Genomic DNA, 27,243 nt, shown 5'->3' with positions numbered 1-27,243 from the left:
GACCCAATTACCAAAATCAAAACTTAATACAATATCAATTAACCTAACTTTTAAGTCTATTTCAACAAAAAGGGGCAGTGCAGAGGTTGCTATTATGATTTGTTATCACATTCTTACATGATCCCAGAGGGCAATACTACATTTAAAAATCTGTTAGGGGTTAAAAAAAAATCTGTTAGGGTTGGAAAGAGTGCACCAGACTCGAGCAAATGCTCTGCATGCAGAAGGCCAGGGGCGATCCTCTGCATTGAATGCATGATCCTCCAGCACCTCTGGGAGCAACCCCTGAGCACAGAGTTGGGATTAGTTTCTGGGCCCTAAAACAAACAAAAATGATTTGATGTCAAACGCTGTATTTAATCTCTGTAATATGTTAGCTTCATTATTTTACTTAATATCTTCTTGTAAATCACAAAGAAGTATTTTTCAAGTGAACATGTCATAAACCTCATTTTGAATTCTAATTTGAGACACTGCATTAACCCTTAAACGCTATCATTTAGAAGATCACCATTAAATGGTGTTTCAAAAAGCAAAAATAAAGAATATAAAACTAAACTGTTTATACAGTGAAGGAATTCATAAAAAAATTCTGAATGGTTCGATAAAACATTTTCAGCATACATCTGAAAAAGAGCTAATTAGAAAATTTATTTTAAAAGATACTGTACATCTATGTTCGTTGCCTTACTACTTACAATTTGAAAACAACACAACTCTCCAACAATATATGAACAAACAAAGCAAATGTCTTATATACACAATGGAATACTACTCAGTCATTAAAAATGTGAAATCTTGTCTTTTGCTACAACATGGATATAAATAAATGGGTACGGTGCAAAGCAAAATAATCATAAGTCAAAAGATAAATACTGGATCATCTTATCCAAATGTAGCATATAAAGAAATGAAGCAAAGGAACAGGAAAGTTCAACTAGGCACAGAACTGAAGAGCTCATGGCTGTAGTTGTGGTAGCAGCGATGGGGAAATGAGAAGAAAGAATGGAAAGGGTGCAGTGGGCAGTAGTGGAGATATTAGCACTGGTGTTAAGTGTGGTACATAGTACTACACTACTAACCATATAAATATTTACAATCTGCAACGTCACCACATAAAAATTAAATGAAAAAATTTATTCAATAAATACAGAGGGGCTGGAGCGATAGCTCAGTGGGTAGGGCGTTTGTCTTGCATGCAGCCGACCCAGGTTCGATTCCCACCATCCCATATGGTCCCTTGAGCACCACCAGGAATAATTCTTGAGTGCATGAGCCAGGAGTAACTCCTGTGCACTGCCAGGTATTACCCAAAAAGCAAATAAATAAATACATACATACATACAGAAAACACATAACATGTAACATAATGACAGAATTAAGTTCCTCATTACTACTCATTACTTTAAATACAAAAGACTAAACTATTCAATACAACTATAGAGGCTAGTAGAATGATGAAAAACATATGACCCTGCTACATTCTATCTCTAAGAAACTCACTAGAATCTAAACAGATTCTAAGAGGAAGTACAGGAAATGATTATTACATGCAAGTAACAACCAAATATGGCTATAAATAGACAAAATACTGTTTTTGTCTACTAAATCAAAAAGGCTATTAACAAAAGAATCAGATATTAGCAAAAGTTCAAAATAGTAATAAGATAAATTGTAAACATTTATGCTACTAATAAACAGCCATTAAAATACAAAAGGAGGGCCTGGAGGGCTGGGCGTAGGGTGTTTGCCTTGCACTTGGCCCACTCAGATTCAATTCAGGCATCCCATATGGTCCCTTTGAACACTCAGGAATAATTCCTGAGTGCAGAGCCAGGAGAACCCCTGAACATTGCCTCATTGAGGTGAGGTCCCAGAACAAAACAAAACAAAACAAAACAAGGTTATTAAAGACTTAACACAAAAATCAGTAAAGCCTAATTGCAAATAGGATATTTTCCACGACAGACTCACTGTTAGGTTACAAATGATCTCAATAGATTTAGGAAGTTATCATACAAACTATCTTTTCTGAACAAGATGGGACAAAGATTTTTAAAAAAATAACAGAAGGAATACTGGAAAATTCAACAAATAGCGGAAGCTTAACCACACTTTAATCCAATGATGAAAAAAGAAAAAATTGTAAAAGAAATCACAAAACAGAGATGAATGATAATAAAAATATGATATATCAAAATAAATGGGTCAGATAAAACAGTACCATGGGAGAGCCTCATAGTTCGTCTTAAAAAATAAGAAATCTTGGGGGCTAAAGCAATAGCACAGCAGGTAAAGTGTTTGCATTGCACGCGGCCAACCTGGGTTCGATTCCCAGCACTGCCAGGAGTAACCCCTGAACATTGCTGGGTATGACCCAAAAAGCAAAAAAAGAAAAAAAAAAGAAATCTTGGGGGTGGGAAGAAGAGATCTTGGGATAATGTTGGTGGGACCCTGGAACTCTGGGTGGGTGGAGTACAGGCAGCAGCAGCTACATCCCAATTTGGACCACACCCTCTGCTACCAAGGTCTTGCTTTTGGTGGGGCTCTGGGGATTGAACCCAGGTCAGTTACGTGCAAAGCAGCATCTTACCTGCTGTACTCTATCTCCAAACCCCAAAGCTAAAAAAAAGAAAAATTTAATCAGTAGCTTAACTTTATAACTAAAGGAATTAGAAAAATTTAAACTGAAATTTAGCAGAGGAAATAATTATTAGAAAAGAGGGGGAAAAAATTAAGACTGAGGTCCAAAGTTCATTCTTTGAAAAGGTCAATAAACTGACAAACTTAGTGGATAGACTAAAAGAAAAAAGAATCAAATTATTTCATCAGATAGAGAAGGGAGCACCAAATAAAGGGTGTTGGGTGGATCCTCCCAGGATGGGAGAAGCATGCTGAAAATAGACTATAGACCAAACATGATTGCCACTCAATGCCTCTTTTGCAAACCACAACACCCAAAAGGAGAAAGAGAACAAAAGGGAATGCCCTGCCACAGAAGCAGGGTGGGATGGGGGGATAGGGGGTAGGAGGGATACTGGGACTCATGATGGTGGAAAATGGGCACTGGTGAAGAGATGGGTACTTGATCATTGTATAACTGAAACCCAAGCACAAAAATTTGTAAGTCTACAACTGTACCTCATGGTGTTTCACTAATAAAAATTAAAAAAAAATAAACAAAAAATTATTTTATCAGAAACAAAAGTGGGGTCATTCTGGTTAAAGAAACTTTGGTACATCTACACAATGGAGTACCATGTAGCTGTTAGAAAAGATGAAGTCATGAAATTTACATACAAGTGGTACTACATGGAAAGTATCAAGCTAAGCGAAATGAGTCAGAGGGATAGACATAGAAAGATTGCATTCATCTGGGGAACATATAAAGTAACAAAATAGGAGACTAACACTCAAGAATAGCCGAGATAAGTACCAGGAAGTTCACTCCATGGCTTGGAGGCCAGCCACACATGCTAGGGGAAAAGGCAGCTCAGATAGAGAAGGGAGCACCAAATAAAGGGTATTGGGAGGATCCTCCCAGAAAGGGAGAAGCATGCTGAAAATAGACTATAGACCGAACATGATTGCCACTCAATGCCTCTTTTGCAAACCACAGCACCCAAAAGGAGAGAGAGAACAAAAGGGAATGCCCTGCCACAGAGGCAGGGTAGAATGAGGGGGATGGGGGGGTGGGAGGGATACTGGGATCTGTGGTGGTGGAAAATGGGCACTGGTGGAGGGATGGGTACTTAATCATTGTATAATTGAAACCCAAGCACAAAAATTTTTAAGTGTACAACTGTACCTCTTGGTTTGTCACTAATAAAAATTAAAAAAAAAAAGTGGGGTCATTACTATAGCACAGCGGTAGGGCGTTTGCCTTGCGCGCAGCCAGGCCAGCCGAGCCGGGTTCGATTCCACCACCCCTCTCGGAGAGCCCGGCCAGCTACCGAGATCGCCCGTGACATATTCAATACTCCAAACACAGTAACAAGTCTCAAAATGGAGATGTTACTGGGCCCGCTCGATCAAATCGATGAACAATGGGAGGACAGTGTTTGTTTGTTTGATAGTGAAAAAAAGAATTGATAGTATTAGGAATGAATGTATGCCAACAAACTGGATAACATACAGAGAACTGACAAACTGGTACCAAGACTAAGTCATGAAGAAATAGAACATGTGCAGTGATCCTCTTTTAAAGCAGTAAAGGAGACAAGCAGTGATGCTGGGATTGGGGGTGGACATGCAAAGTCTGAAACTGATCTCGGGGCACGCACTCTATCACTTCAGCTACATCTGAATAGACATTCACTGGGAAGGAGATTTTAAAATCATTACTAAAAATATCTCCTGATAGGAGAAAAGTAAAGGGGTTGAGGTGCTTGCCTTGCATGCAGCCATCTGGTTTTGATCCCACATGTGGTCCCTTTGCACGCAAAGCACTGCCAGGTGTGATACCTGAGCACAAACCCAGGGATAAGCCTTGAGCAATGCTGGCGCAGTGTGACCCAAAACCCAAATGAAACCAAAACAAAACCTCTTGAAAGAGAAAAGTCCTTAACCGAAAGACTTTATGATGCATTTCTTCAAATAGTTAAAGAACAAACACCATTTCTTCTCAAGTTCTGCCCAAAAATTGATGAGGGAGGAAATCTCCAGGACTATCTGATCCAAAATCAGACCAAAAAGAAAACTATAAACCAAAATCCCAAATGAACACTCTTGTATAAATTCTCAACAAAAATACTAGCAATCCAAATTCAGCAGCATATCGAGGTTCTTTAAATCATGATCAACGAAGATTGATCACAAACACCATTCATCAAAAGAATGTTGGGAGAAAATAACTTCATCTCAGTCGATGCATAAAAAAACATAAAAATGGGGCTACAGAGATACCTCAAAGAGCAGAGTGCAGACCTGGGTTTGATGCCAGGTACTGGCATGCTGCAAGCACTTAAGCACAAAGCTGGGGGTAAACCCTGAGCACTGCTGGGGTGAAGTCCAGTCTTCACCCTTGCAAAACAGCAGTACCACGCAAAGCAAATTACAGATTCAATGAGATGCCTATCAAGTGCCTATTCTTTATGACGTTAATGAGTTTCTGATTTCAGGATACCAATGAGGTATCAGTAATCAGTTGATATTCTGCTCCCCCAGTCCCTCACCATGGGGACTTTGGAATTGTTTACAAGAAAATATCTACACACATATTTACATTTTAAGTGAGATGAAAGATAAGGCAGTTAATAGCTTCAAAAGAACCAGCTGCTTACGCCCAAAAATACACAGCAGAAATGTCATCTGCACTGCTATGTTCATTGCAGCACTATTTACAAAAGCCAGAATCTGGAAACAACCTGAGTCCCTGAGAACAGATGACTGGATAAAGAAACTATGGTAAATCTACACAATGGAATACTATGAAACTGTTAGGAAAACGAAGTCATAAAATTTGCTTATAAATGGATGGACATGGAGAGTATTATGCTGAATGAAATGAGTCTGAAGGAGAGGGACAGATGTAGGATGACTGCATTCATTTGTGTTATTAGATAGACAAATAGTGTGAGGCTAATATCCAAGGTCAGGGAAAACAGGAGCCAGGAGGACTGGTCGATGGTTTGAGCTTGCCACAAGAGTGTCTGGGGGGCAAAGGGTAGCTAGGATAGAGAAAGGACCAGTATAAAAACAATAGTTGGAAATGATCATTTTGGACAAGAACTGAGTGTTGAAAATAGGTAAACTGACAAACTTTCAGTATCTGTATTGCAAACCATAAGGCCCAAGAGAAGAAAAGTGCCTGCTACACAGGCAGGTGGGGGTGGGGCAGGAGGGGGAACACTGGTGATGGGAAATGTACACCGGTGAAGGGATGGGTGTTGGAACACTATAGGACTGAAAGCCAATCATGAATAACTGCAACTGTGTATCTCACCATGATTCAATTAAAAAAATGAACCACCTGCTTACAACTAGTAACGTTTTAAAGTTTAAAAAGTTCAGATTCTTAGACACTTGCCAAGATTTCATTTTATTTGACTTACTACACTCAAATCTTTTAAAGAAAAACATCTTCTCCCACAGTTTAAGATTTACGGGAAAATATTGTACAGCTCAGAATTCCCTAGGTTCTGTGGGATGGCGGATGAGACCATGCCCCTAAAGGGGCACTGCAGTGGTGCAGGAGAGCAGGAGGTAGTCGCAGTGCATTTGGGGGGTGGGAAGGGAGGTGGGACACACTTCTGTTTGTTTAAGGAAGGTAGATCTCCAAGGGGGTGTTGAGTAATTTCTTTTCTGAAGAGGGAGTGGGAGGCCAAATAAATCTGGGAATCTCTACGCCATACACATCAGCTAATATGCTTGACTAGTAAACATGAAGTATAATAATATGCTAAATAAAACGGCACATATAGAAAGCACAAGTATTTAAAAACCTTCAGATTTACAATCACAAAAGAACACGATAACAAATCTAAGAAAGTTCGACAGTAAAATGGCAAAGACTATTTTATATTCCTACTCATTTCTCTAAACAAAAAACTGACACTCAAAGGGTACTAAAATTAACGAAGAAATAATTAAAACAGCTTCAAAAGAACATAAATGAAACATCAAAAGCAAATGAAATTTTTATGAAGAAATGAAAGAATAAAAACCTGTGGCACGGTGGGCAGGATGACAGTGCTCTCGGCAGGGACTGGCGGGGCGGGGGTCACGGGGGCAGTGGGAGGAGAGGGAGGAACAGCTTCTGTCGGCTAAAAATCATCAACGACAAACAAATCAGGAAAAAGGAGATCAAAATAACGGGGAAATACATAACAGAAAGTCTTGTCACATAAATAATTATAATTTTTAGAAATCATTGGAGGTAGGCAAAATATTAACATGAGTTCAATTTAAAAATGAGAAAATGCTCTCTAGAAATTTAGAAATCATCAAACCATTAATAATTCTAATGACCACAATTAAAATGAGTGTCTGCTCTTTAGATGTTTAAATGAAAAATAATGAAAGAGTAAGGTCGTGCTTCTCTAAAAGAAAAGAACTCCCTTTAATGATTAAACAATACTTTTCAGGCTTTCAGAAAATATTTGACTACTTTTCTCCCTACACTGACAGAATCAAAAATAATTTTAATAGCACATTAGGTAATCAAATGAAGCTTGTATGTCCACAGTCAGAATATTCAAAAGATTCCCAAATTGTATCTCTATCATTTTAGTAATCTGTGCTATTAACCCTACTGAGAAAGATCAGTAATAACCTACCTCAAAATGAGTGAGGCTAATTTCACTAGTATATACAATGTGACATACTGTGAACAATATTTAGAATTGCCTGGGTCATAGAAACGGTGCAGTGGCTAAAGCGCCTGCCTTGCACATGTATGACTGGGTTCAATCCCCAGCATGCCAGATGGTCCCCGAACCTGCCAGGAGTGATTTCTGAGCTCAGAGCCACAAGCAAGTCCCTGGAACAGCGAGGTGTGGCCCAGAAAGAACACAAAACAAACTGGCAATTAGAATGGATGACATACTTTAAGTCTTAGTATTAATATTTAGTCTAGATGACTGGGTTACATTATTATCATTACTACTTTAAGAGCCCGGCAAGCTACCGAGAGTATCTCGCCCGCACAGCAGAGCCTGGCAAGTTCCCCGTGATGATATGCCAAACACAGTAGCAACAAAGTCTCCAATGGAGACGTTACTGGGCCCGCTCGAGCAAATCGACGAACAACGGGAGGGCCTTTACCTTTTACCTTCACTACTTTAATTTTAATCAATTAAATATTTTTGCCACATCTGACAGAACGTCAGGGCTGCTCCTGCTGCTGTGACTTGGGATGCCTCTGGCACTGCTCTGGGCCATGCTTGCTGGGGATCAAACATGCAAAACATGTACTCAGCACACCATCTCTCTAGTCCCTGGATTAATTTATTTTTAAAAACACACAACTGGAACACTGTATAAGAGTTTTGTAACAAATCCCAACCTCTATAAATTGAATTTACAATTAACTATATACAACAATGGCATCTTCTATGTAAAGAATCAAATAAATTTAAGAGCACAGTGTATCTTAAAAGAGAATTAAATGAAAACAGTAAAAACAAAGCGCTAAACAATGAACTTTTCCTTACTTAAAGAATAAAGTAGGGGAGCTGGGAGACAGCTCAGAGGGCTCAGGAAAATGCTTTGTACGCAAGATCCCCAGGTTCAATCTCTGGCAAACATGGTCCCCAGAGCACCAAGCTGGGAACTGCCCTTAAACATCTCCAGATATGAACCAAAAACAAAACAAATTTTAATTTAAAAAATTTATTTAAAGAACTGGAGAGATGGGTCATAGGCCAGGAGGCATACTTTGCATTGCAGGAGTTCCAGGATTAATTCCTGGTACTACATAGATCCCTGGAGCTGGAGCGATAGCACAGCGGGTAGGGCGTCTGCCTTGCACGCAGCCAACATGGCCGACCCGAGTTCGATTCCTCCGCCCCTCTCGGAGAGCCCGGCAAGCTACCGAGAGTATCTCACCCGCACGGCAGAGCCTGGCAAGCTCCCTGTGACGTATTCGATATGCCAGACACAGTAACAACAAAGTCTCCAATGGAGACGTTACTGGGCCCGCTCGAGCAAATCGATGATCAACGGGAGGGCCTTTACTTTACTTTTACATGGATCCCTGAGCACCACTGGGTGTGGCCCTTGAACATCGCGTCACAAATGCATCCCCAAAATAGAAAACAAACACAGCAATACTTTGTCCACTAGAATGTGGGTGGGCACCAAAATCCAATTCAGGAAGCATCTTAACCAAGGTAGCCCCCACTCATCACAACAGCAGAAAAATAAATGGAAAACAAAAAAAGTCCAGCTCAATGAACTGGAACACATGCTTTGTACGCAGAGGCCTGGGTTCAATCCCTGGCACCACACGATCTCCCCTGGACCACCAAGAGTGACCCCTGAGTGCCACTGGGTTTGATTCAAAACGAAAAAAAATCCAACAACCCCAAAGCCCACCCCAAAACAAACACAAAACCCCATCAAGTCAGAAAGTAACAAATGCTGGTAAACATGTACAGAAACTGGATACGTCAAACAGGACTGGTGGGAAAAAAAGCTCTAGCTTTGAAAAACAGTTTGGCTGTCCATCAAAAACCTATCCATATTATCACCATATGATCTCTGCAAGACACACATATATGAAACAAATGAGAACTAATTCAGGTATTTTACCCCAATATTTAGTAACCCATTACTAACGAGTCAAAAAGCTGAAGCACTCAAATGTTTAGAAACAAATAAAAAGTGGTAGGTGTGTGTGTACAATGGATGTTACTGAGCCATAAAGAGAAGGGGATTCTGCTATGTACTACAACATGGATAAATAAAAATATTAAGTGCTACGTGAGGTTAACCAGACATAAAGATGAGATTATATAGTGCCCTTTATATGAAATACTTAAAATAGGTAAATTCATGCACTGTAGCACTGTCTTCCCGTTGTTCATTGATTTGCTCAAGCGGGCACCAATAACGTCTCCATTGTGAGACTTGTCGTTACTGTTTTTGGCATAATGAATATACCACAGGGAGCTTGCCAGGCTCTGCTGTGCGGGCGGGATACTCTCGGTAGCTTGCTGGGCTCTCCGAGAGGGGCGGAGGAATCGAACTGGGGTTGGCTGCGTGCAAGGCAAACGCCATACCCGCTGTGCTATGAAAATAGATTAAAAATTTACCGGTGTCTAGGGAGAAAGATTTACAGGCAGTTACTATTTAATTATTACAGTTTGTGGTGATAAAAAGATTTATGAGACACTGGTGATGGCACATAGCATGAGGAATACAACTTATTGTACTTAAAATGATTAAAATAGTAATTATATGCATTTTATTGTGGGTTTATATACATATCCATGTAAAAATTTAGTGTGGGTCATGGAGGTGGCTGCGGAGAGAGGCAAACACTTCTGTTAACACTCTGACACTAAAATTTTTTTTTTAAAAAACGTGAATATATTTAACAGTGACCTTGTAGTGATGTTGCTGAATATATATTTATAAAAACGTCACACACACACGCACACACACACACACACAACCTTGTAGCTGAGGCCAAGAAGATGGGACAGTAGTTAAGGCGCAGGTCTACCATTCATGTGACTGGGTCTGACTCAACAACACATGGTCCCCAGAGGATACCTCTGAGCATCCCTGGTGCCACCGGGCCAGAGCAGCATCACATCCTCTGGCTTTGCACTGAACCAACAACCTGGTTGGCTGTGAATGCCAGTGGGCTCCCCAGGTCTCCTGAGCACTACCTGAGAGCCTCTCTACCCCCACCCGTAAAGCAGTAATAATCCAGAGGTATAAATATATCTGTAGTAGTTCTGGAATCTAAGGGAACAGCTTAAATGATGTTTTGTTACCAAGTGTTATTTTCTTCAGAATTTTTAAATTTGGAGAAATTTGGAATATTTAAATATCCAAAGTTGTTGGAATGGTTAATTATATATTAAATATTATGCAGAATTTAAAAGTCACGGGATTTTGCCTGTAATATGAAGCAGCAAAGGACAGATGGCACATGTATAAAGAAACAGAGTAAGGAACTGGGGAGACTGTACGGGCGAGGCGGGCGAGGCAGGCACCACAGGGCCTGGGCTCCAGCACAGCCCCGAGCCCCAGCCCCAAACTGCTCACCCCGTTAGTTGACTGAGCATTGCCTGGAGAGCCCCCAGGGTTCCTGAACACAACCTGAGACTACATCTCTCTTCAAAGCAGGGAATGGAAAGAAATTATTTGAGAGATTAATTCTGTGGGGGAGAATTTGGAACAGTTGACTCCTTACGATGCCATGACAGCTACTGTTTATGCTGAGAGAGAAAAATTATGATCTTTGACTGTCTCATTCTCAAGAAAATAAACTGAATTTCACACCAGCTCTAAAAGATATTCTCAAATTTTAATGATTTTAACACAACCAGTAGGGCTGAAGCGGTCAGGGACTAACAACCTGTCATTTTCTGACTGAGATTCAGCTTACAAAAGTAAGCTGTGGGGCCTGCTATGTGCCGCACAGGGGCAGATCAGAAGCTGTGCACGCATGAGGTTCTGGGTCTGGTTCTTGGTTTCCTGGTCCCCAAGCACTGCCAGGGGCAGCCCTGCTGGTACTCCTAAGCACTGCTTGGAGGGGCTGTTTTATTGACAACCCCCCACCTTTGTCAGCACTGCCAGGTATGACCCCTACAGTACCACGAGCAATAAAGCTAAACAACAGTTGCTGGACTCCTTCTTTTCTTTTTATTCATTTGCTTTTCTGCGTGAGGTTCCAAAGAACCAAACGCAGGACACGTGACGCATGTGCTCCCTTTCTAAGTTATAGGCCCAGGCTTCTTTCTTTATCATGTCCCCAATTCTCAATTTGGGATGAAAAGTAAGTCTGGAGATGAAAGCAATGATTGCAAAACCGTGAAGGTACTTAATGGCACTGAATTATATGCTTTATAGTGAAGATGGTATATTTTATATTATGCATAGTTCACTACAAAAATGGGCTGGAGCGATAGCACAGTGGTAGGGTGTTTGCCTTGCACATGGCTGGTCCGGTGGAGCCGGGTTGGATTCCTCCGCCCCTCTTGGAGAGCCCAGCAAGCTACTGAGAGTATCTCGTCCATCTCGCCCACATGGCAAAGCCTGGCAAGCTCCCCGTGACATATTCGATATGCCAAACACAGTAACAACAAGTCTCACAATGGAGACGTTACTGGGTCTGCTCAAGCAACTTGATGAACGGGAGGACAGTGCTACTACAAAAATGGGGCATTACAAATAAAGCCTCTGTGGTTATGGCTTGGGACTTTATACACTGCTCTTAGAACAATATATGTCAATTATGTATATATGACATGTAATATACATTACCCAGTATAATATACACCAAGGTAATATACATTAATTATTAATATACATTAATAACATATGGCAGTACAGAGAGACATTCCAAATTCCATACCATGCATGTGTAACAAGTAACATATTGAGAAGTAATCTTCAGTGGAATACTTATATGATCTTTAAAAAATATTCAAAAATCAACAAGCTCTGACTCTTGATTTTTGACTCTACCACTGTCCTCCCGTTGTTAATCGATTTGCTCGAGTGGGCCCAGTAACATTGTGAGACTTGTTACTGTGTTTGGCATATTGATCACGTCAAGGGTAGCTTTCCAGGCTTTGCTGTGTGGACGAGATACCCTCGGCAGCTTGCCGAGCTCTCCAAGAGGGGTGGAGGAATCGAACTCGGGTCGGCCGCGTGCAAGGCAAATGCCCTACCCACTGTGCTATTGCTCCATATGAAAAGCAAAATGACTCCTCATCTCTACCCTATGTTTAAAATAAATTTCTGAAGGTTTGTTAACATAGTTGAGAAAAATATAAAAATAAGGCTCCTATCTGATATGACACAATACTGCTAGGGCCTGGTGCAGGCTATGACTTCTGCAGCAGGAAGACAGGGTGATATGTTCATTGCTGCACTGTTCACAATCGCCAAAATCTGGAAAAAACCTGAGTGCCCAAGAACAGATGACTGGTTAAACAAACTTTGGTACATCTACACAATGGAGTACTATGTAGCTGTTAGAAAAGATGAAGTCATGAAATTTACATACAAGGGGTACTACATGGAAAGTATCATGTTAAGTGCAATGAGTCAGAAAGAGAGGGACAGACATAAAAAGACTGCATTCATCTGGGGAATATAAAGTAACAAATTGGAAGACTAACATCCAAGAATAGCCAAGATAAGTACCAGGAGATTCACTCTATAGCTTGGAGGCCAGCCGCACATGCTGGGGGAGAAGGCAGCTCAGATAGATAAGGGAGCACCAAATAAAGGGTGTTGGGAGGATCCTCCCAGGATGGGAGATGCATGCTGAAAGTAGACTATAGACCAAACATGACTGCCACTCAATGCCTCTTTTGCAAACCACAGCACCCAAAAGGAGAGAGAACAAAAGGGAATGCCCTGCCACAGAGGCGGGGGGGGGGGGGGGGGCGAGGGGGGGTATACTGGGATCATTGGTCGTGGAGAATGGGCACTTGATCATTGTATAACTGGAAACCAAGCACAAAAACTTGTCAAGTCCACAACTGTACCTCATGGTGTTTCACTAATAAAAATTAAAAAAAAAAAGAGTGCAACCTACTGCCCAATCCTCGTGCAAGCACTGCAATTAAAGGTGTGCAACCCTCAAAAAAAAAAAAAGGTTGGGTCTAGCATTAGAGCCTCAGCAAGTACAGTATGAATCTAGAATGTCTTCTGATGCCAAAAATAGGCATACAAAAAATAAGAAGGGTATGATAAAGGCTATGGAAGTCTCCCTGGATGAACTTTCATATCCTGGGGACTACGTGAAACTCAAAGCAACAGTAAAGAGGGCATAAAACCCACTAAATAAAACAAGATTCTTAAGAGCTTATGCTGACATAAATAAACATACAAATCAATGGGGCTGGAGATAGTCCAGTAAGCCAGAGTTCAATATGGCACTACATATGGCACTCTGAACATTGTCAGGGTCTCCGAGCACAGGTGGGTAGGGTCTATATTCCGCTCCCCATACACACAAATGGAGAATACATTGCCTTATAGTTTACAATGCTAATTTAAAAAATATAGAAGGAGTGATGGAATTACAGTATCATCATTTGGCAGTCATTATAGTAATGAACTCATTTCAGAAACATCAATGGATGGTAAAACTTCAATGCTGCAGAATATATTTCCCATTTCATTCTAAGAGGTGAAAAGTGTAATGGAGCACAAAATAAACACAAAGGTATCTCCCTACAATAAACACCAGCACCTCTAAAAACTTTTTTATGCCTCTTTAATAAGGTCAGCTTTAGCTTTACTTTTTGTGCATGTGTGCTGGGGATTGAAACTGGGGTCTCACACAGAGTCAACTCCCGGAATAATTATCCACTTTAATGTAGCAATACGACAAAGCTACATACTTACATACAATTTCAGGCCAAGAATACAAAATTTCATCACTGGGCAATTGCTCTCCAATACCCTCTATTGTTATTCTTAATAGTACATCTAAATTTCACCGTGTTCTGAGACTTTTCAGAAGCTATTATCAGAGATTACTTTTAATCCTTTTACTATGACCTCTTAATGTAACCCACTCTATACATCACTGAACAAATAGCTTGAAAGTGAATATATGCCTGGCATCTTCCTTACAAAAGACCTTGCTACTGAGAGTCTATAGAAACAGACATCTACATACACAATTTCCTACCACAACTCCAGCAACAAAGCATCACAGAACAAAATAATCCACTTAGCAAATCAGAAACAAAAATCAGGGTTTAAATGGACAGTAATCAAATAAAGGTTGACTGATGAGGAATAGCAAGGCAGTAAATCTAATAATAAGAGTAAAATGAAGAGATAAGAGGATATTTTGGGCGCAGGACTGGTAACATGGCAAAATTCTGGGGAATTGTACAACAGTATTTTAAACTGAAAAATGTCAGACTAACAAATTCTATTCCAACAGATTCTAAAAATCAAGTAACAATATATAATATCTGGGTTATCTCAAAACATAAGAAATTCAACATCAAGATTTTCAACTGGAAAAATCCTATAAACGTGATTCATTGGACAACAGTGACCAGCATGATGTCATCGTTTCAGTGCTCCAATTGTATCACTCAGTAAGATCAGCTCCAGAGTTTTGTTTTTTTCAATCCCATGGCCACATGACCAACAACAGTGTCAGTTGTTTCTATCCATAGCAACACCATGGAATCATTAGCGTCTGAAGCTGCCTTCAGAGACTTGTTTCCATGACAACAGGAGCTATAATATTAACACCATCTCAAAGAACACTGCAGAAAGCTGTAAATTCCTGTCAAGTAATTGGACTGTATGTATTTTTAAAATGCTTTTTGGAATCCTAGTGTAAAACAGTGTTCTGAAAAAAAGTTTAAGATCATTGTATTCTAGAGAGCTTCATTAATTTTCTTTGTAGATTTATATTTTATATTCAGTCAGCGGCTGGAGAGACAGCATGGGGGTTAAGGACTGGAGGGACAGTACAAGGATTGCACATAACCCATCCAGACCTGATCCCCGGCATGCACACGGCCTCCTGTGCACCACCAGGAGTGACCCAAACAGCCACACTCCAAAATCACAAAATAAGCAAATGTATTTTCATAAAAGTGGTCCAAAGCCTCATTAGATACAATCATGTGCATAATGAATATTGCAAATCTAAATTTTAACTGTGTCCTTCTACTTCTATATGTTTATGATATGGAGTGTGCCTCACTTTATAAAAAATTTTTGTTTAAAGTAGCTTTTAACATGTGCCTATAACTCCTGCCTAATCCAGGAAGAGACAGAAGGAACAATGAGAAGATTTCTCTAGCAGAAAGCTGATCACAAGTTTAAAATGAATAGTAATGGTGAACACAAACATGAGTAGTTAAATAGAGTTAGTTTTGAATGTGCAGTAAGTCTATTTGGTGACTGAAGGAATTCTGGGAATGAGGATGGGTCATTAAGAATAAAATCCAATGAAATGAACAGAAACTTTCTCAAAGAAAGTCCGAATGGCAAAAAGGCACATGAGAAAATGCTCTACATCATTAATCATCAGGGAGATGCAGATCAAAACCACAATGAGATACCATCTCACACCTCAGAGACTGACCCACTTCCAAAAGAACAAAAGCAACCGATGCTGGCGCGGATGTGGCGAGAAAGGGACCCTCCTTCACTGCTGGTGGGAATGCCGACTGGTTCAGCCCTTTTGGAAAACAGTATGGACGATTCTCAAAAAATTAGAAATTGAGCTCCCCTTTGACCCAGCAATACCACTCCTGGGAATTTATCTCAGAGAGGCAAAAATGTATAGTTGAAGTGACACCTGCACTTGTTTGTTCACTGCAGCACTCTTTACAATAGCCAGAATCTGGAAAAAACCTGAGTGCCCAAGAACAGATGACTGGTTAAAGAAACTTTGGTACATCTACACAATGGAGTACTATGCAGCTGTTAGAAAAGATAAAGTCATGAAATTTACATACAAGTGGTACTACATGGAAAGTATCATGCTAAGCGAAATGAATCAGAAAGAGAGGAATAGACATAAAAAGACTGCAATCATCTGGGGGACATAAGTAACAAAATAGGAGATTAATACCCAAGAATAGCCGAGATCAGTACCAGGAGCATTACTCCATGGCTTAGAGGACAGTTGGGCATTCTAGGGGAAAGGGCACCTCAGATAGAGAAGGGAGCACCAAATAAAGGGTGTTTGGAGGATCCCCCCAGGATGGGGGATGCAAGTTGAAAGTAGACTATGGACCGAACATGATTGCCACTCAATGCCTCTTTTGCAGACCACAACACCCAAAAGGAGAGAGAGAACAAAAGGGAATGCCCTGCCACAGAGACAGGGTGGAATGGGGGGGATGGGGATGGAAGGGATACTGGGATCCATGGTGGTGGAAAATGGACACTGGTGGAGGGATGGGCATTTGATCATTGTATAATCAAAACCCAAGCACAAAAATTTGTAAGTCTACAACTGTACCTCATGGTGTTTCACTAATAAAAATTCGATTCCTCCGCCCCTCTCGGAGAGCCCGGCAAGCTACCGAGAGTATTCGATATGCCAGACACAGTAACAACAAAGTCTCCAATGGAGACGTTACTGGGCCCGCTCGAGCAATAAAAATTAAAAAAAAAAAGAATAAAATCCACAAAGACCACAACAAATTATTTTTCATCATAGTGGAGAAAATATTTGCAAGGCAGTTTGAATACATTTTAAAACACTTCTTACTAAATTATTAATATGATTTTTATAGCCTAAATAATATTCTGAGGTCGGGGGCTGGAGAGACAGCAGCACAGCGGGTAGGGTGTTTGCCTTGCACGTAGCCGACCCGGGTTCGACTCTCAAGATCCCATATGGTCCCCTGCGCACCAAAAAAAAAAAAAATTCTGAAGAAAGGTAACTCAAACAATACCACCAGTGTATTTAAAAATTTTTTTCTATTAGTACTCGCCTTACAAGCGGTCAACGTGGCCGACCCGAGTTCAATTCCTCCGCCCCTCTCGGAGAGCCCAGCAAGCTACCGAGAGTATCTCGCCCGCACGGCAGAGCCTGGCAAGCTCCCCGTGACGTATTCGATATGCCAGACACAGTAACAACAAAGTCTCCAATGGAGACGTTACTGGGCCCGCTCGAGCAAATCGATGATCAACGGGAGGGCCTTTACCTTTACCTTTACCTTACTCCTACAAAAAAAAATTTTTTTTCTATCTAGTATTACTGTGTTAGATGAATGGAATAAATTGAGTTTAAAATATATGCAAGGGTTCAACAAGGGATGTAGCCAAATCGAGTAACATCTCACAACAAATTATGAGACTTGCTGTTACTGTTTCTGGCATATTGAATACATCATGGGGAGCTTGCAAGGCTTTGCTGTGTGGGTGAGATACTCTTGGTAGCTTGCCGGGCGAGGGGCGGAGAAATCGAACCTGGGTTGTCTACATGCAAGAAAAATGCCCTACCCGCTGTGCTATCACCCCAGCCCAAGGATAAATTCAAGTTTATTTTTTTAATAGTATTTAGGAAAGTAAATGAATTAATAAATATTTTGTTACTAGTATCTAAGATAACAAGAAGTAGTCACTTGTGTGTCACTGTTGGTCAATAAAATTTTTTATTTGGTTTTTTACGGCATGGTTAATATGGTTAATCCATGTTTGCTAAAAGATCTACTTTGCTGTAATGAGACACATTTGTCTGATCAAATGTCAAAGAAGCTACGTGAAAGGGAGGCAGAAGCTAGGGGGAAAACTGTAAGCCCTTTGAATGTTTATACGAGGATAAAACGCCGCACAGTAGATTTATCAACACTGCACTCAAAAGGGGTCCAGTGCCTTCAGAATAAAGGTGTTTTTTCATGGCTAAATCTGTTCATCATTTAATTCAAATGCCCTTTTGCCACTTTTACCACAAATAGGTACATTCAATATAAAATGGTGTGAAAGAAAAAGAAATATGCCACTGCAACCAACTGCAACTACCTATGTCATAATTATCTCAAAAGCATCCATGGAACTGGACAAACTTAAAACACATCACTGAAGGAGCTAAAATACAAATATAAAATCTAAAGTGAAATACAAATTTCTAATTTTAAGATAAAGGAAAGAGATAGGAAAATTGATCAACAATTCTAATACTAAAGTACGGGTACAAATTTTTTAGTTGACACAACTAGTTGATGGAACTATTTTGAAATATTATTGTATTTAAGGTTTACATTCATTTATGATGAAAAGATGGTATTCTATCCACATTAGGTGGTCAGTCTGTAACTAGGAGAAGGATGAACCAACAACTATAAAAATTCAGAGAGGCAGACTGGAGAGACAGTACAACAGGTAAGGTTTGCCTTGCATACAGCCAACCCTGGTTTAATCCTTGGCACTGCATATCCTCTCTACCCCAAGTCCCATAGGGAGAGATCCCTAAGCAAAGAACCAAAAGCATTGCCTGAGTATTGCCAGGTGTAGCTTGACCAACAACAACCCACCCCAAATTCCTGACTCTCCCCCAATACCTGATGTCTCTGTCTGCTGATGATCATCTCCTGACCATCTTGGAGATATCCCTATGTGTTCTCTGCAGTCTGGTTTTAACTCAGTGGAACTAAGTGATCAAAAATGCCCTTGTTCAAACCTGAGCAAGATCGTAAACGCCCTCAATGATTCCCCATTCCCATCCTCTGGTGCCTCCTTCCACCTTAATCACCTGCTCCATTTGTGACTGTCTTAAAGCAGCTTGTTCACTTTTTCAGACTCTGGTTTGCCCATGTTCTGAGAGTATATCAGGAAAGCTCCTGCATCAGGAATTTGTCTTTCTTACCCCACAAATAAGGTCTTGCCTTCATCTCTGGCCATATGTCATATCTTTAACGAAGTTACACTAACTTACTTAAACTGCACCCACAATCCCTATCACTCTCCATACCCCACTCATGTTATTTCTCCCCATAGCTCTTAGCATTATCTCACATCATAAATATATATATATATACACACACACACATATATATACATCAAATAGATTTACTTTTTGTTTATTTATAGATTCTTTCCATAACCTCAAAGAGGCAGGGATTTGTGAGAGCTTCTTTTTGAAATTGCAACCCTCAGTGCCTGCAAAACTTCAAAGCACATACATAACTGATGCTAGGTTAAAAAAAAAAACCAAAGAAGAAAGGAAAAAAGAAATTGGAAGAAAGAAGGAGGAGGGAATGGAAAGAGGAAAGCAGGAAGAAAAAGTTAGATATCTAAAACTTAAATTAAAAGATACGGTTACAGGGTCTGAGATGTGGATCAAGGTAGAGCATGTGTGAGGCTCTGGGTTCAGCCTCCAGCAGCAGGATCATCTGCAATGTGCTTTCTGCACTTGAGTTAATCAGAATATGGCCTGAGAAACAAATATAACCATATTGTGTGGCAACCACATCAACTGGACCCCTTTAATAAGTATACATAACTCTTCTAACTAGGCCCTCTAATCCAATCACGTATGTAGTCTGATTTACTCTACTCTAGGTCACTAATGGTTCAGGCCCTGGTAACTTTTCTGAGCTCATATTCCACTATCCTCCCACTCTTTCAAACATACTGGCCTTTCTGCTAATTCCCAAATATTCTACATATGTTCCTGTCTTTCTACTAAAATTCTATACCTTACAATGTTCTTGCCAAGTAACCATATGGATCACTTCAGATCACATCCATAATCTTTTTTTTTCTCACATTTTTACACAAACATCACTTTCCTGTATCAACTCCCAACTATCACTTTCCAGTATCAACTTTCAGGTGAAGTTCCTCTTTTTTATCCTATCAATCCTCCTCACATACATATACACATATTTCCTACTGTCTTTCCTCTTTTTTGACCAGCATACTTTATTTAAATTGTTTAGTATCTATCTTCTCCACTGTAATAAAAGCTCCATAAGAGAGGAATCCTGTTTTATTTGTCCATGTGTGTCTACTGCCTACAATTATATCAATCACATAGGAATTATTTAAATATGTATTTGCTGAATAGAAACCATGTAACTGCCAAAAAGAGATGGAGTCACCAGCATTCTAAAATGACTCAGGAACAGACTCCATCCTCCTTCCCATAACTTTCCATGCTATCTCTCTGTCACAGCAGTCATTACTACAAGCAGCTAACTGTATCCTTGGATATTCAACCAATCAGTGTTCAAGATATCCTATGGTTTGATAACCTTAGAACAAAAATTTCAGAATATAACAATGATCCCAAATGGCCAGTTTTAGATTGTTCTCTATCAAGCAAAGTCTAACTCCCTACTAGTGTTCTTATTTGAAAGCAAATATGTCTTTTGCTCCAAAATATGTTCATCTCTTGTGAAATTCTATTAGGAAGCAAACCCTAATGACAATTAAATGTAAAATACATGATTCCTATCTCCAAACTTTGATGGTCTGCTAACACCAGCTTGGTTCCCAGTCCCAGTACAGGCAGTAGAGGCTTCCTGTAGATATTATAACTGTATTCCTGGGTGTTTCCATTTTCACTTTCAGTCCTCTGGCTTGTTTTTAATCAGCTTCCACATAACGTTCTCTTAACATAATTGCCATGCTTTCTGTTTTTCTCACTGGATCCTTTCAAGAACACCAGTCCTCTGGCTAAAACATAATTCTTCATCATTCTATAATTAGATTGCTTCCTTATATCTCTGTACTCCTCACTAACAGGCCAGAATAATGGGGCGCAGAACAGTTCAATGGCAAAAAGCACCTGCCATGTAAGCATGAAGGCAGAATACCCAGATTGTATGTGGTATTGCAACTAAAGACAGAGAGAGTACGACTGCCAGAATACGAGTGCTAATGAGCACTATGAGACCTATGAAGCACCACAATCAGAGCATGTATGAACTGCACAGAGCACACCCCCTGGAACACGTGTGCAAGCACTACGACCAGGCACAACCATGCTCACCATAGCAACAAATGAAAGAAAAGACACGGGAAAAAGGGTATTTTGTGGAACTGCTGACATTGATAATTTTAGGATGATGAAGATGGTTGAAGATGACAGGCTTACCCTACTAATGTTGGGTATTATAAAAAAGTGCTTCACATACATTGTCTCACTTCATTAAATGATGTCAATAACATTTCCATTCTTACTATGGTGAAGAGATTCCGGATTTAGGCCATTTGTCTTATCATAGCTAGTAAATGAATGTCTAATCAGAGATTTAAACCCAGGCCTCGTATCCCCTTAAAAGTAGGCTTAGCCAGCATGTATTTTGAAATAGTTCAAAAAGAGTTTTATTTAGTATTTATTGGTACAATTATTTTTTCCTGCAAAGATAATACATAATACCCCAAGAAAGAAATATACTTTCATCAATCCTTAAAGATCAAGGGCTAGCAAAGTTTTTCCAATGTGCTAACTCTAGCTCTAGGCCATTTTTAAAAGGTCGATTAAGTCAATGAAGAAAACAGAAGATGACTTCAAGATACCTCAAAGTGTCTTTACTGATTATCATTAATTCTTTGGTAATGCTTAATAATTTCTTCAAAATAAGGCATGGGGGCAGGGGATGTAAGAGATGGCAGAGCACTGCCTTGTGTGTCCCCACAGCTGCCTCCCCTACCCCCCCCCCCAAAAAAAAAAAGAAAAGAAAAGTAGCTCAAAGTGTTAGAACACATTCTTCTCACATTCATATGCAGGAAGGCAGGGGTTTAATCCCTGTGTTACCTCTGCCCCCCACACCACATTATTTCCTGAGCACAAGAAGGAGCAACCCCCAAGTACTGCTTGTGGTATAGTCCTGAGCATTGCAGGGTAAGATCTGAAAACCAAAACAGAACATGGAGGTGAGAAACTAAAGCAAGCATGAACTGTGGGTCATAATATCAAGCTTCATCTAAGAAGTTTAAAACGATTTTAACAACAACAAACAACTTACTAGGCTTTATACTGTTAATCTTTTAGTCCGGGAAAATGATTGAAATGGCAGGATCTTTGTTACTCCATCTCTCCCTATCTCCCCATTCCTGCTATGAATTAAAAGATCTGTTGAAAGGACTGATTCTTAAGACTGGTATGCAATTCCCTTTTATCCCAAAAGGGGAGAAAGAGAGGGAGAGGGAAAGAGAATGAGAGAGACTTAGAATAACTGAGGGCCATACCCTGTGGTGCTCTGGGCTTATTCCTGGCTCTAAGCTCAGGAGACCATACACAGTGCCAGGGATCATTTACTGCTAGATTATGTTTGGCCCAGACAGTACTCTTAAAAATCATATTAATCTATTTTAGTAGAAACTGTTAGGCTGCAGAGACAGTACAGCAGGTAGGATGCTTGCCTTGCATGTGGCCAATCCAAGTTCAATAGCTGGCACCCCATAGGTTCCCCTGAACAACGCACCCCCCTCCCCCCGAATTCCTGAACACAGAGTCAGGAGTAAGCAAAGCCCTAAGCTCCGGTGGGTTTGGTCCTATAACCAACCAACCAACCAACCAACCAAGAAAATGTTTCCCCCTCACTTTAGAATTTGTGTAAGGTTCTACACTGAACAACGTCTTCTTCAGCATCACATCTTAGATCTCATCTCCCAGCAATCTGAAAACCACTCTCTGTAGTGGAACCAAACTAGACCTGCTGCTTGCCCGCTGGATATAGAGGAATCATATTGCCTGTGCTGAGAACACCAGCACAGGTGTTTCACAATGCTAAGTTTCATGAAAGCAGAGAGTTTGTATGTGCGTTTCTCTTTAATGCCTGGCATATAACACACTGACCTTCTGCGTATACTTCTTAAATTATTCAGTCAGATTCAGAGGCAAGGCCTTAATGGTAGGCAGTATTAGACAATGAACGGGGGCAGGAAAGGCATTCTGCCCAGGTTATATTCCCTAATTTTAAAAGCAGTAACTAATTCAGGCCCAACAATAATAATAAGGGTAATTTCCATTGCTGGGGTATTGACGTGCACCGTGTTATTCTTCTGTTTTGCAAAAACACCCTCAAACTGATTTCTTTCTTAAATTTATAACCTTCTGATACTTTAGATGGTTTTACTACGATTAATCAGAGTTAAACACAGAAAACAAGGCAGAGATCTATTCTTATTCAAATCCCAGATTAGAGTCTTCAGCTGTTTTTCTCAGGAAGCAGAAATATGTGAGGTAATGGAGTGGTCTCTGCCCATCACAGCAATACCTTTGTGGCCAGAGGAAGCTCAGCACAGCCAGCCCAGGTTTGACTCCAGCACAACAGGGTACCCCAAATACTCTGGGTGGACCAGGCTAGGAGTTCCCTCCAAGCACCCCTCTGGGTGGACAGAAGAAACAAAAGCAACACTGCCTTCACACTCCAGAGCTGGCTGAGAAAACAGTCACACTTAAGTTATAACAAATACTGAAAATATTATTCAGAAACAAGGACCAAATTGGGCCTTACTAAAGAATCAGAGAATGAGTAGGAAGGGCTTCTGTTATGGAATAAAAAAGAAATATCTTTTAAAATCATCTAGAGACAGCAGTTGTATTTAGGGTTTTCCTAAAATGCCGCACTTCCAGATGTCATAGGCAGTTGGTTTACACTTGTACAAAACAGGTCCCATCTCTGCTGATTGATTTGCATATGTCTATAAAATTATCACATCAGTTGGTTTAAAGTTTGTTAAATAAAGTGATAATTGTAGGCTAGTGTTCTCCACATGGTCTGGTAATACTATGTTTACTTTTACCAAAACTCTTAATTTTGACATAAAAATGGAGGACTGAAACAGTTGTCCATATCAGTGCCAAGAAACATAAAGAATAACAGAGCAAAAGATCTTTAACACATGGACAACGGTGCTGCAACTTGTCTTTATCAAATCACATTTAAGTGTGAGCCACTGATGGCATGCACCGGCGTCTACGTATTAAAGAAAATAACACTAAGTAAAAATATATTAAAAAATTAAGTTCTGTATGTACAGAAAAAAATGTAGGAACCTCAAAAACTTCAGAGAGCTTTTGAAATATCTAAGACTTCAGAGCTGGGGAGATGCTCAGTGGGCTGAGTGTATGCTTTGCATATGGGAGTCCTGGGTTCAATCCCCAGCACATATGGTTCCCCAAGCACTGCTGAGGGTGACCTCAAATACAAACTGGATACAGCCCCTGAAAACAGTCAGGTTGTGCCCCCCGCCACCTCCAAGAATAAAAATCATAAGGTGAGAGCGTTGCAAAAATCCTCTACTGTAGACTTGATTTTCCTCTTCCTCACCAAGGATGCCTAGACAGTGGGGCTGTCAGGATTGGCTCAGCTCATGCACCATCCAGATGGCTTAACTCTCAGCCTTCTGCTTGCCAGGCAAGTGCTGTAAGCCACAGAGCCATCCCATCTCTGGGTCTTAAAACTTGTTAAATATTAAGTCACAGCTCTATAGAAAAAATGGCTTGGGAAATTCAAAATAGTCAAATCATATTTAGAAGCTCCAAAATTTCTGGCAGGCAACAGGAGGTAAATGAAATTACGCAAATAACAGTTTATGCATTTAACTAATATTTATCAAGTGCATCACCGTGATTTATCCTGTCCTACCAGTTTTTGAGAAACTTATGGTTTCTGATTTTACAGTTTTGAATAAAGTTATTATGAGAAGTATGACTAATAGTCTCATAAAAACATATATTGCTTAAAAAGCAAAGGGCACAAATTTGTAACTGTACCCCACAGTGATTTACTAATAAAAAAAAAAGGACCATCTTGGGGCCAGAACTATAGTACAGTTGGTAGGGTACTTGCCTTGCATACGACAAACCTGGGTTTTATCCCTGGCATCCCATATGGTCTCCTAAGTACTGCCTGAAGCAATTCCTGAGTTCAGAGCCAGGAGTAAACCCCTGAGCAACGCTGTGTGGCCCAAAAGTCAAAAAAGAACTTTTTTAAGAGGACCATCTAACAAATGCTAAACAGAAGTTACAAAGATTAAAGTTTTATAGTTCCTATTTATAATGAATTTGTAATAAATTTCACTTTGGGGCCCAGAGACAGTAGGGTGGCAGGCACTCACAGAGTCTAGCCCGGGTTCAACCTGTGACCACATGGCAGCCTGGGTTGTCCCCAACACAGCAGGACCGTACTGAACAGCACTGCACCTTTGCTCAACTGCTGACAACTGCTGGTGGGGTCCCTGTGGCTTCCCGAGGACGAGGCCTCCCTGCCAAACTACACGCAAATATACAACAAGAAATCAACTTTGTTTCATTAGCTTTTCAAGCTGGTTCACATTCACAGCAGACTGAAGTGGTCGTCACAGGGCTGCCTCATGGCCTCTGCCCCCACACTTACATAGCCTCCCCACTAAGGCATATTTCCCAAAGCACACTGTGTATTTGTACAACTGGCTAACTACAGTGAAATCTCAAATAAGGCAAAGTACTTTACATTACGGTTTTTTTTGGTTGTTGTGCCTTCTATTGGTTTTACCAACTTTCATAACAAGCACCCACTGTCATAATAGCATACAGAAAAATTTCTCTATCCTAGAAAGGCTCTTATTTCCTACCTATTCAGCCTCTAGAATCCCCACCTTAGTCCCTACCACTGATTTTTTAAAAAAAACTGTGGGCATAGTTTTACTTTCTCCAGAATAATTTATAGTTGAAAGCATATAGTATGTAGTTTTTCAGATGAGTTTCTTCCCCTTATAATATGTGATTAAGGGTCTTCCTTTCTATTTAGTGTTGTATTATCTGTATCGATTTATTTATCCATTGAACTCAATGCCTAATGAAAAACACATTTATTGCCTTCAAGTTTTAGCCAATTATGAATACAGATATTATAAACATCTATGCACAGGATTTCGTGGAGAAACAAGTTTTCAGTTCATTTGGGCACATACCAAAAATAAATCTGCTAGATCATATGATCAATTAATTTTGTATTTTAAAAATGCATATATAAACACTGCACATTTCTTTTTTTTTTATTGAAAGGGATTTTATTTCTAGCATTTCCTTTGATTCTTTTTCTTAATATATCTTTTCTCTGACAACAATATCCTCTTTTTTTTTCCCCTTTATTTTATTTTATTTTTTTTAAAGTTGTAGATTTACAATTTTTTGTGCTTTGGTTTCAATCATACAATGATCAGATACCCATCCCTCCACCAGTGCCCATTTTCCACCACCATGGATAATATCCCTCCCACCCCCATCCCCCCATCCCCCCTGTCTCTGTGGCAGGGCAATCCCCTGTGTTCTCTCTCTCCGTTTGGGAAACACTGCACATTTCTTATGTAATCTTCAGCTCTATGGTTTTCTAAAGTATCCTATTGTACAAATGACTGGGTCTCCAACATTCCTTTCCTTAACCTTATTTCTGAAGAAGTACATAAAGGTTCTCCACAAAAATTTCCACATGTGCAAAGGAAAATAATTTATAAATTTGAATCATGGTATTGATCTTTCAAAATTATACAGGAAATTTAAACTCTCTGCCATGAATCAGCCTCTCACTACCGTGCAACAGTGTTTTAACCTTAGCTTTGATTGCTTGGTTAGTCAATACCCAAAGGAGACTATTGCTACCTATTTTCCTGTAAAGTTCCTTGCTATCAGAGTCAGCAATTTCCAACTTTGATAGCTGAAGAGAACTGCCTTCTATTTTCTTTATTATAGTTTAGTAACAATGCATCATTCTGCTGAATATATGCAATTTCATTCTTTACCAATGAAGATATAGTGATATTTGATATCACTAGGTACAAAGCTAAATGTACAAGATGTAAGTAGATTAAAAGGCCAGGTCCACCTAAGTGGTGATCTTGGTTTTGTTCTGGTTTTGGTTTTTGGGTCACACCTGGTGACAGGACTTATTCCTGGCTCTGTGCTCAGGGATCACTTCTGGCAAGGCTCGGGATATGACCATATGATCATATCCAGTGCTGGGGATCAATCCTGGGTTTGGCCAGCTGCAAGGCATGGTTCTTCCACAGTTGTCTCTCTCCATCCCCAAGTGATATTTTTATGTGAATACTCAGATATGCTGGTTGGTGGCAACAATCAGAAGATAAATGGTTATAAATGGGGTATCATATATCTCTGCCTAG

At 40.0% G+C, this 27,243-nt stretch overlaps 1 protein-coding gene across 22 annotated transcripts in view; it reads right to left on the bottom strand.

Moving 5' to 3' along the window:
- Window positions 1-27,243, bottom strand: part of DLG1 (discs large MAGUK scaffold protein 1) — a 208,010-nt gene that overhangs the window by 90,967 nt on the left and 89,800 nt on the right. For 13 of the 22 annotated variants that reach the window (XM_056121163.1, XM_056121167.1, XM_056121169.1 and 10 more), the window contains one exon: window positions 6,666-6,764. The exons of the other annotated variants lie outside the window; for them this stretch is intronic. In XM_056121163.1, the coding sequence (XP_055977138.1) occupies window positions 6,666-6,764 (99 nt within the window). The remainder of the gene's footprint in view (window positions 1-6,665; window positions 6,765-27,243) is intronic. 22 annotated transcript variants of the gene reach the window in all.

This window comes from Sorex fumeus, unplaced genomic scaffold (genome assembly GCF_029834395.1).
Source record: "Sorex fumeus unplaced genomic scaffold, SorFum_2.1 ptg000044l, whole genome shotgun sequence".
NCBI classification, from domain to species: Eukaryota; Metazoa; Chordata; class Mammalia; order Eulipotyphla; family Soricidae; genus Sorex; species Sorex fumeus.
This window is presented reverse-complemented; position numbering and strand designations above follow the sequence as displayed.